General features: G+C 44.8%; 1 protein-coding gene across 3 annotated transcripts in view; it reads left to right on the forward strand.

Moving 5' to 3' along the window:
• The window catches only part of LOC110129341 (ATP-binding cassette sub-family C member 12), an 86,307-nt gene extending 75,585 nt beyond the window's left edge, over positions 1-10,722 (forward strand). Inside the window, exons 24-30 of one of the 3 annotated variants that reach the window (XM_020880702.2) lie at positions 2,600-2,689; positions 4,327-4,516; positions 4,973-5,132; positions 6,400-6,478; positions 7,416-7,529; positions 9,676-9,840; positions 9,940-10,722. In XM_020880702.2, coding sequence (XP_020736361.2) covers positions 2,600-2,689; positions 4,327-4,516; positions 4,973-5,132; positions 6,400-6,478; positions 7,416-7,529; positions 9,676-9,840; positions 9,940-10,032 — 891 coding nt within the window. In that variant the 3' untranslated portion in view covers positions 10,033-10,722. Of the gene's footprint in view, positions 1-2,599; positions 2,690-4,326; positions 4,517-4,972; positions 5,133-6,399; positions 6,479-7,415; positions 7,530-9,675; positions 9,841-9,939 lie in introns of those variants that run through there. The other 2 variants (XR_011482245.1, XM_070451348.1) reach the window with 2 other exon arrangements.
• The last annotated feature ends 708 nt before the right edge of the window (positions 10,723-11,430 follow it).

The raw sequence follows: 11,430 nt of genomic DNA on the forward strand, positions 1-11,430 counted from the left end.
TCTCTTCTTTGACTGATATCTGCTTTTTTCCCAGGGTCAGGCTTTTTGTTCGTTTGTTTATCTGGTTCTGTTTGTTATCTGGTTCTTGCTCTTTGCTGCACTGATTTTGTTCATATGTCCCGTCATCCTTTTGTGTTGAAGTATGAGAACCTATGTTGGGTTTTCAGGGTCTCCCCTGTCTTTGTGTATGCTTCACTAGGTCTCTCCTGATGGGAGGTTTTATGACTGTGGATGGGTGGGTTGGACTTGGCCACAGGCTGCTTCACTTCAGGAAAGCAGCCGGGGAGCAGGCCTCCAGGCACACAAAAGCTAGTTTTAAAGGGGCTTTGTCTAGGAGCCCCATTTATCCCAAAATAATTTATTCAATTTCTCCAAAGAAGTGTGTGTGTGTGTGTGTGTGTGTGTGTGTGTGTTGGCCGAGGGAGAGTGTCCAGCTGGGAGGAAGATGAGGAAGGGGAAGATATGGGTCCAACAGGAGTTTGTCAATGCACCATCTCTCAGTCAGTCTTTTGAGGGCCCCTCCTCATACCCGGAGCTTCTCTGAGTTCTGCTCCATGGAGCACTCTGGAAGCCCCTGCAGCGCGCTCTGCCTCTATCCTATCAAAAGGCGTTCATCCTCTTTCCATCTTCCAGAAACTTGTAACTCTCATTCAGTACTTCTTCCCAAGCCCCTTGCTGCTGTTCATGGTCTATTCTGTTTTGAAATCTCTCACCATCATTTTAAGAATACTTTGGAAAAGAGGAGGAACAAAAATATATGCTCAGGACACTATGTTAATCGAGGAGAATGGATTTCCTTGGGTAGGCAGTTTCCCTCATTGATGGCTGATCTTATTTGTTATTGCCTCGTAAAGTATTAAACAGATGATGTTGGCTAGATTCCTGTACTTGTTTCAGCTTTCCTCATCTGAAGTCATGCTCTTGGGAGATATCACCAGCTTTCTGTGAGACTGTTTTCAAACATGCCTGTAAGGCTGGAGAACTTGCACATATCAAGATCCAGGGGATATGTTTCTTGCAACTGGCTTTCTTGAGCATTAGCCCCCTTTGGAGAACACAGAAAATCCAGCTGACAAAGCTTCCCTTGAGAACAGAGGAGACTCCTAGATGGATGAGAAATTGTTGTGAAGTCCCACAGAGTAGAAAGCAAGTGCAAAGTAATATCACGTAACATCATGGAGAGAACAAACACTTCCTGGGGCCAGCACTGTGCTGACAAGGGGATTCTAACCCTGTGGAGGGCTGCCTGGGGCCTTGAAGAGCTGATACCCTTGAATTTTTTATTTTGTATTGGAGTATAGACAGTTAACAATGTTGCGGTCTTTACAGGTGAACAGTGAAGGGACTTAGCCATATATATACATGCATCCATTCTTCCTCAAACTCACCTCCCATCCAGGTTGCCATATAACATTGAACAGAGTTCCATGTGCTGTACAGTGGATCCTTGTTGATTATCCATTTTGAATATAGCAGTGTGTACATGTCCATTTCCAACTCTCTAACTATCCCTTCCCCACTTCCTTCTCCCTCGGCAATCATAAGTTCGTCTTTTTCTGTTGTAAGTAAGTTCATTTGCTGATACCCTTAAATTTAACAACAACAACAACAACAATGTATGTGCCTTTCTTAAGAGCAGGGTTCATTCACTCACTCACCAGATGTCCACTGAGCACCTGCCAGGAGCTGGAACCATGCTCGTTGCTGTGGGTTCAGCTGTGAACAAGCTGGGCAAGTCTGTGCTCTCATGAGCTTACATTCCAGTGGGATGGGATAAATAAGTGTGCAAGTAAATAAATAAGACTTCAGAAACTGTTGAACTGTTATTACGATAATGAAGCCGGGTAACTGGCTGTCAGTGCGGAAGCCGCATGAGACCCCATAGAGTCAAGGGAGGTCTCTGCCGGAAGGTGACTTGCAGGCTGATACCTGAACTTGACCAAGAAGGCGCCAAGGAAGACGGAGGGAAGAGTGCTTCAGGCTTAGGGGCCAGGGATTTGGGTGCGGCATATCTGTGGGGGACCACCATCCAACCTACCCAGTACACTCCTGCCCTCAAATCTCAGGGTTGGCTTCTGGGGGATCCTGGCCTAAGGCGGGTGACCTTAGCAGGTCATGGTCTAAGCCTAGATTCTCTCATGTCTGAAGCAGGCTGCTGGGTTTGATGGTTTTCTTCCTCTTCTGCCATCTGTGGCGATTGGAGCTTTCCGGCTGCAGGCAGGCTCATCGGGGAGGGCACAGAGGTGCAGGACCCCACACGGTGGCTTCAGGGGGTGGGCACCCAGCAGTGCAGAGGCCCCCTGGAGAGCTTCTGCTTACAGGAATTCCCCACCGCTCCAACCAAGAGATCTGTGCCGGAGCGATGCTGTGGTGGGTTGACTCTGACCATCTGGAGTGCCAGGGCGGATGTAATTACCATTTGTTTCTACATACAAAGGAAGTGTTTTATGCAAAACACCCCAACAAGAGAGTCTTTACATCTGGACCCTTGGCTGGGCGTGGAGGCCTATTTTTGTGTGGCCCTGAGGTGGCCCCGAGGGTGACTCACAGCTGCCCTGAAGGCGGAAAGGGCTCTGACCTGCCTGCTCCCCTCCCATAGCTGAGCGGGCTGCTCCAAGTGTGCGTGCGAACGGGGACCGAGACCCAGGCCAAGTTCACCTCCGTGGAGCTGCTCCGGGAGTACATTTCGGTAAGAAACCGGGGCCTGGGAGGAGCCCGCTGATGCTGCAGAACTTAGGCATTTTCTCCCTTTTCATGTGTGGTTTTTCCTAAAGTCCATATTTATACAGTCTAAAGTCCTTAATGCTGAGGGAGAGGTTCTTTTAAAAAACATTTCCTCAAAGGATTTCTATACCCAGAAAAGAGAATTCGGTGGCTTACTTTAGTTTTTAAAAATTAATATTTGACGGACTAAATTAAAAAAAAAAACTAGTCTAACTCTTTTTTCAAAGCTTTTTCTGTTCTCTCACAAATCCTGCTGTTCTTTGAAAAGCAGTCTCACCAATTCAAGTAATCACTTTTAAGGGCCTTTGAACAGCATTTGGCCCCATTTGCAAACTTAATTAAACACTTTAAAACATTTTAAACTGCATTTTAAAATTTAATGCATTCCGTTTCCTTTTTAAGTACCTCGATAATCTGATTCAACAAACAAACCTTCCTGAGGTTATATAAATCTAATAAATTAAACTTATAAATATGGAGAGCTTTAAGTTCTCATAACAATCCCAATGCAGTATATAAACAGTAAGTTTTTAAACCTAAAACCATGTTAAAATAAGTTATTCAATTATACATTTTAATTTAGAATCACAGTCTGAATATTATTAACATTATGAATAGTTAAAACACCAAGTATGCAGAGTTCATAAACTAAAAATATTACCATTATAATTTTGCTTCTCTTAAATACTATTATTACTAATCTAAATCTTCTAGGGGTTAAAAATACTCACTGTCTAGGAATACTGTTATTTTCTCAGTTAATTGTACTTGCCTATCGACCAGCAATTTGGGCTGGTCAGCCACCCTAATGGGGATCATGGGAGCCCTATTTCTCCCTGGTGAACAGGGACTTTATAATTCAGAGGAGGGGGTTAGTCTTGTAATGCAGTCACGTTGCTTCACTGCTTAATTAGACTTTGCTTTCCTTGGGCTCTTAGGAAACTTTGATTCCTTTCCTATGTAACTCTGAACTTGACATGCTGTGCTTCCTACTTATAACACCACAGTGACTCTTGCAGATGATGAAATTGTGTCTGACTGAATTCTGCAAATCTCTCAAGGCTTGGTCTGGATTGGTCACGATGCTGACACTTGCCGAGGCTCACAAGGACCAGTATGCCCTGCTCCTTGTATTTATTCATCCCTCTATTCATTAAGCCCTGGCCATACAACTTCTCTATTTCTCAAAGTCCTCAAGCTTGTTCTGGCCTCAGGGCCTTTGCACTAGCAGCTCTGTCTGGAGTGGATCTTCTCATAGTTGACATTGTCTCAGCATTCCAGATCTCAGCTTGAACGTCACATCCTCACAGATGCCTTCCTCAACACTGTTACTTTCACTTCTTCTACCCCTTTCACCACACATATTCTGTATTCTACTGCAATAGTCTGTTTAATTGTCTTCATTTCTCACTTCTTTTCTTGTTTTATTATCTGAATTCCCCATTGCAGTTTGAGTTTCTGCAATGCAGCATCCTTACTGGTCTAGTTCACCACCATGAATACTAGTGCCTAGAACTGTGTGAATGAATACATGAATGAATGAGTGAGATGAATGGAAAAGCAAATGACTATTAACCTGCCATTTGTTATTCTGCTTTTCAGACCTGTGTTCCTGAATGCACTCACCCCCTCAAGGTGGGGACCTGTCCCCACGACTGGCCTAGCCACGGGGAGATAACATTCAGAGACTATCAGATGAGATACAGAGATGGTACTCCCCTTGTTCTCAATGGGCTGAACTTGAACATCCAAAGTGGGCAGACAGTTGGGATCGTTGGAAGAACAGGTTCTGGTGAGGACAAGCTCTGACTGCATTTTTTGCAGGTTGTTTTCTGTGCATTTCCACTGGGTATGCTAGTTATATCACACCAGAGGGTGATGTGTATGTGTGGCGGATTGGCTGTTTTTTCCCTGAAATGTCTTTATTGTAAATTGGGATTTCAGGTTGAACGGGTGTGTATGGAGTTGGAAGTAAACACACATCAGTTTTTGAATTAATTAAATGAGAATCATTCTGGTGAGACGAGGCCCAGAGGATGAGTCACGCGCTAACAGCCCTGCAGGGATAGGCAGGGTAATAGTGTTAGGGGCAGCCAATTACCCCCGCAGAGTGGGACTTCTGTCTGTACACTCATCTGCACAGAGCCATTTTCATTGCATTAAAAATTCACTTGATTAGACAGATACTCAGATATGATGCAATGCAAATTGATGTGATATTTGCTGCTTCTACATTTATTGTTCCCAGGCAAGTCATCCTTAGGAATGGCTTTGTTTCGTCTGGTGGAGCCCGCTGGTGGCACGATCCTCATTGATGGCGTGGATATCTGCACTGTTGGTTTGGAAGACCTCAGAACCAAGCTGACTGTGATCCCCCAGGATCCTGTCCTGTTTGTAGGTACAGTAAGGTAGCTGTTTTTGATCGCTGTGCATCCCTATTTTTGGATAGCGAAATCAGAGTAACAAGAGCTTTGAGAAGTTGTCACATGGTGGCTGGCCTGGGGTTGTTCTATCTGAGGGAAGTTATGTCCTGAGATGTTCACAAGCTTTGGGGGAGTTGAGGACCAAGGCCCTGAAACTTGTGTTTTATAAACTCCATTAAAAATAAGCAAGATGCTATGTGCAGGGTGAGCAGACATCCCGGTTGACTCTGGAGAGCCTTGGTTTATGCCTGTCCAGCATCTTATCAGGTTTAGTTATGGCCACTCCCTATATTACCCCAGTTTACACAATACAATAAATGGTTATTCTACATATGTAGCCATCCTTTGGAAGCACATCATTTCATTCCCACTAAGAAGTGAGCAGAGGCACTTACCTGCTGGTCCAGTGGTTAAGACTCTGCCTTGCAATGCAGGAGACTCAGGTTACATTCTCAGTTAGGGAACTAAGATCCCACATGCCACAGAGCAACTAAGCCCACTTGCTCTGGGGCCTGTGAGCCACAACTAGAGAGAAGATCTGACACAGCCAAATGAACAAATAAAGATTAAAAGAGAGAGAGAGAGAAGTGAACAGAAGCTACTCAAGTACAAGAAAGGTAGGGTCATTGCAACCTCTACAGGGGTTCAAGATCTGTTGGCAAGGCATAAGGGGAAAACCACAGTTTCTCATTAGCCCAGTGTAGTGGCTGTCCCTCTAACAAGAGGCACCTTTCCCCAACTGAGCACCAGCTGAAGTAGGGGGCTATATTGAGAGTTGTATGAAAAGAAAGACATTCTGTGTCTTGAAACACTAGACTCACACTCTGCACGTGAGACCCTCACCCTCTGCGAGGCCCTGAAGCTCCTGATGAAGCTTTGCCTCTCAAGGCAGAGTGAATGCACCAGCAAGTGGAATTGCTTGCCCCTACTTTCTCTGCCAAGACTTTGCATAAGGTCAGCCCTGCTGTTCTGCACACAGCCTCCGAGAGGACCGAATGTGTATCCTTGTTGCCTTGCTTGGTGGTGGTCTGCCCAGCTTGGTGTGGTCTCTGCTCCATCCCAGAGTCATGGGTCTGCGGTCTCTCAGCCTGAGGTTTGTATTTCATGGACCACCGTCCCAGGCTAAGCACTGCTCTAGTTGCCATGGGATCATCACATACCACCTCTGCTCTTCCCCTCGTGCTGTGGAAAATATGCTCTTCCATCCGCTCATCCTCAGAAATTCAGCTTCCTCTCCTTTCCTTCACTGCAGGTACAACTTGGATCCGTTTGAGAGTCACAGCGATGAGATGCTCTGGCAGGTTCTGGAGAGAACATTCATGAAAGACACAGTAGGTCGCTGGGGCTGTCCGGGACACATTCATTTCCTAGCCCCAGTGCCCCAAATACCTGGTCCGGGTTTAAATTTGGCCAGTTGTTTGCTGGCACCACATATGTTGATCCTTATTACTCCTTGTTAAAAGTTGCAATAGACTATTTATTAGGCCAGTGCAGTGGCCTAATAGAGTCGAGAGCTCTACATGCAGTATCTCAGTTGGTGCTGATTTCATCCCCCTGAGGTTGGTACTCCTACTCTTCGAGATGCAGAGGTTAAGACTCAGGGTAGTAAGGTATGAGTGGCAGAATGGAGACTTCACCTTAAGGCCATCTGACTCCAGAGCAGAGGAAGTGCCAGTAGCTTCATTTGCTTATTGAAACAGATAAGCTCTGGGAAGGTGAGGGGTGTGTATGGAATGCACCATCTGTGAGACGGGGCCCTGTCCTGTCTGAGCTGCGGCTGGGTCAGCAGGTGAGCACCTTTGCAGCCCAGAGGGAATTCTTCCCCAGGACTTGGGACCAAGGTGAGCATTTCCCAAAGCCGCTTTGACTTAAAATGCTAAATAAATCAGACCCTGTCTTACCTTTCCTTGATGACCAGAAGATGCCCATCCCATCTCTATTTTATCCGTGGAAACAGGGATGCTGAAAGCCATTTACGGTTGTTTGTGTTTCTCTGGAGCCGTCTGTGCATCATTTGTACTCTTTTGGCAAGGTGTCTATGGGGTTCTATGAATCACGCTGTGATTTTAAATTATTAATGTCTGCCTACTCCTTGGTCTCTCCCTGGTGCCTGTTGGCAATATCGAAATGATTGTTGTTTTGCGCTTTCTTTTCTGCAGTAAAATAAAGCCAGCTGATAAATGCAAGAGAAGGGGGCCATCAATATAGCGGATGCAGGACAATTTTATAGATCATCAGCACAGATATGGCATTCTCTGTGTTTTATAGATAATGAAACTCCCGGAAAAATTACAGGCAGAAGTCACAGAAAATGGAGAAAACTTCTCAGTAGGGGAACGTCAGCTGCTTTGTATGGCCCGAGCGCTTCTCCGTGATTCAAAAGTAAGGAAACAGCACGGAAAATGGATCGGTCAAATTTTTGATATTCCCTGCAGCGCCGCTCAATCCAGGGGATAGAGCCACGTGTTTGTCTTTCAGCAAAGAGAGAGGAATTGGTCCATTTAAAAACCGATCACTTTTTCTTAAGACAAAGTTGTAAAGGGTCAAAATTGAAAAATAACAGCTATTTACAGCAATAGCACCTGCCTCCCCTGGGCCTTTCCCCGGGAGGCCTTGCTTAGGTATTCTTTCTGTCCTCCTAAGTGGTTTGGGTTTGAGAAATCAGCCTCTCAACATTTCCCCTTTGTCCCTGAACAATTCTGAGGCCTGATAAACAGTACTCAGGATACTGAAAAAGGACTTCAGTATGCCAGTCTATGAGGACTATAAAATTATACTCTTTTTTTCTTAGTGACTTAGTCATCTTTGCTCACTGATTTCAAGGAAAGGATTGCTGCTGCTTTAGAAATCCCATTCTCCAGTCAACCAGACTTTAAACAATACCATGAAAACAAATAAGTGGTTGCCTATTTTGTCCACTCTTAAGAAGGTATTTAAACATTAGGTAGATAATTGTAAGCATATTCTGTGTGTTTAAGTGTAAGTTTGTTACAATCTTTCAATTAAATTCAGTGACCCAGAGAAAATTCTGCCTTAAGAAATTCAGGCTATTCCATAATGTTAAGTTGTATTTGGGCTTCCCTGGTGGCTCAGTGGTAAAGAATCTGCCTGTGATGCAGAAGACCTGGGTTTGATCCCTGGATCTGAAAGATTCTCTGAAGAAGGAAATGGCAACCACTCCAGTATTCTTACTTGGGAAATCCCATGGACAGAGGAGCCTGGTGGGCTGCAGTCCATGATGTCACAAGAGTCAGAAACAACTTAAGTGACTAAACCATCACCACCAAGTTGTATTTTATAATATACTACAAAACTGTGATAGGTATAGGTGAACAATCTTAGAAATGGTAATTGACATGGTTTTTATTTACTATATTAAAGAAAAGAATATTTTGATAGAATTTTAACTTTATAATAGAATCAATAATTTGAAGTGAAAAAAAAAAAAAAAGAAATCATGTCCTCTGAACCCCAATCAAAGGGTAACCCATCACATGGGCTCTCTAGCGTGCTAATGGCAGGGAAGGGGGCCAATATACATTCACTGCTGCCAGTGGCCGTACATGGTGCTGAGTGGTTGATGGGTTGTCCTTGCATTTTACATACATAATAAGGTGTAATCCCCTTTCACAGACAAAGAAATAGAGGCTTGGGGAAGTTATATAACTTAGCCAAAGTCAAGCAGAGTTAGAGCTGAGCTGATCAAGTCCTCTGATCTGCAAACCAGCACTGTGGCAGGCGTAATAATGCCCCCCAACCCCAAGATGCTCATGTCCTGATACTCAGAATCTGTGACCGTGTTACCTTACCTGGGGAAAAGGGCTTTGCAAATGTGATTAAGTCAAGGACCTTGAGATGAGGAGATTACGCCGGATTACCTTGGTGGGCCCAGTGTAATTACACAAGTCTTTGTAAGAGAGGCAAGAGAGTCAGGAAGAAAGTGACGATGGAAGTAGAGGTTAGAGTGATACCAGGAAGGTGTACTAAGGAATACAGGCAACCTCTAGAAGCTGGAAAAGGCAGGAAAAACATTTCTCCTTTTGAGCCTGCAGAAGGAATGCAGTGCTGATACTACCTTGGCTTTAGGACTTCTGACCTCCAGAAGTAAGTGTAAGATAGCGTGTGTTGTTTTGAGCCTCTGATTTGTGTGACTCTGTTATAGCAGAAACTGGAAACTAATAGAAGTGCTGTTATTATGCCTCATGCTGACTCATATAAGTGCAGTAGGTAAAGATCATGGGGCATTTCTTCCTATAGTTTGTGGGGTTAGAATAAACCATTTATAAAAAGGTAAGTAAAGAATGTACAGTCTTGCTTCTCCAGCAAGTCAATTCCCTCTGCGAAAGATAAAGATTGTGTGATATGGCTTTTTTCTCTTGCTCTTTTTTTAACTTTCTGAGATGGATACGTAGCTCCTTACTTTTCAGCCCTTCTTCTTCTTTTTTAATGAATTGAGCTAAGACTGTAAGTTTCCCTCTAGGTACAGCTTTGGCTTGGTGTGACTTTCACAACATTCCTTCTTCAACAGATCATTCTCCTGGATGAAGCCACTGCCTCCATGGACTCTAAGACTGACACTCTTGTTCAGAACACCATCAAAGACGCCTTCAAAGACTGCACTGTGTTGACCATTGCCCACCGGCTCAACACAGTCCTCAACTGTGACCGTGTCCTGGTCATGGAAAATGGGAAGGTACAGAAAGTTGGTGTCACCTCTCCAGAGGTTTCAGTGGTTTGGGCTCTATGGCGGGTAGCTTTTTTCTGACAATTTCAGCTCTTCTCTGACTTTCAGGTAGTGGAGTTTGATAAGCCTGAAGTCCTTGCTGAGAAGCCAGATTCTGCCTTTGCGATGTTACTAGCCGCAGAAAACAAAGTCCGAATATAAGGGTTCCCAAGGGACCCCATCAGCTGATTTTAGAGGAAGAGGAGGCTGTGTGAGATGAGTCAGATGCGCCTATGGGGGGATGGGCCATCACCTCAGGGGTGAGATCCGGTCCACCATCCCATCCCCCAACCCCGCCCTGCCCCCGGAGCCTGGAACCCAGGAAGAGCCGGGATGGAGGTCGCTTCCCTGCGTTGCCCAGCACATGCCTCCTGGAGGGCTTGGGTCTCAGTGATGAGCAGAGGCAAGAGAAGCTCATGGGTTAAAAAACTGACCCTCAATTCCTAAATCCCTCATCATCCCTCCTGTGTTCTCATCAGTACACCTCCAGTGCTGGGAATGAAAACATTGTAACTTCCAAAAAGGTTACAATCAGAATGGGAAAATGCCTAAGGATGTACTTTGTAAAGATTTCCTGCCTTGTTATCAGAAGGAAAAAGAAGAGTTTTCTTCCCACTTCCTATTCACATCTATTTTGAGTGTGTGACAAGAGGTAACTACACAGATCTGTAGCTTGAAAGATTGATTACAGTGTTTGGTGAAAAAGTTAAAAAAAAAAAATCATATTGTATGTCCCATTTGATCTATTAGAACAACCAGGGAAACAAAATGTTGGAGTTTGTCTGTAAACGACATTTTTATATCTTCTATATTGGTCATTAAAATGCAGTAGGAAATTAAACTACCCTGAAATGTTGCCTTGCAATTATTTTGCTGAAGATATGCTAGTCTTTGTGCTATTTCCTCTCACAGACTCCCTTTGCTTTCTCCATTGACTCAGTAATAAACCCCCACAGCGTTTCTCAAATGAAAGGCTTTTCTTTCCGGCCTTAAGGTTTGCTGCAAGGGAGGCTGTAAAGGCTGGCTCCGGAGTGAGTGCTGCTAATTCACAATAACATTTGATAAGAAAAAAAAAAATGAAATCCAAAGGGCTCTTCTGCAGTATTTTCCATAGTCTGTCTGCTCCTTCTTCCTTAGGACTGAAGTGCCTGGTGATGTTTCAGTGAGGTTTCCTGGACTCTCCTCCCGGCCCCCAGGCTGAGCTCTAGATGTGGCATGGGGCAGCCCATGAACCCCCTGCCACATGCCTTCTTAGTCTTGGTCCCGCACTTCACCCTACCCTTCCAGACAACGAGGAAGACAAGCCTGGCCCATAGTAGTCAAAAATGAGTGCCATGAGTGCTTGACACCATGATCAACTCATCCTGACAGGTATCCCTCCTGTCCCCACTCCTTGGGTATTTTTGCATGTTGAGGGTTTAACCTGGAGAGACTGAGATTTAGGGCAGACAAGCTATGGCCTAGCATTTCAAAGGCTAGGCTTATGGGATGTGCCTTCAACAAGTCACTCTCCAGCTCGCCTCTGACCAGGCCTGGGCAGGTATCTGCAGGACAGGAGGT

This window comes from Odocoileus virginianus, chromosome 20 (genome assembly GCF_023699985.2).
Source record: "Odocoileus virginianus isolate 20LAN1187 ecotype Illinois chromosome 20, Ovbor_1.2, whole genome shotgun sequence".
Taxonomy (NCBI): Eukaryota; Metazoa; Chordata; class Mammalia; order Artiodactyla; family Cervidae; genus Odocoileus; species Odocoileus virginianus.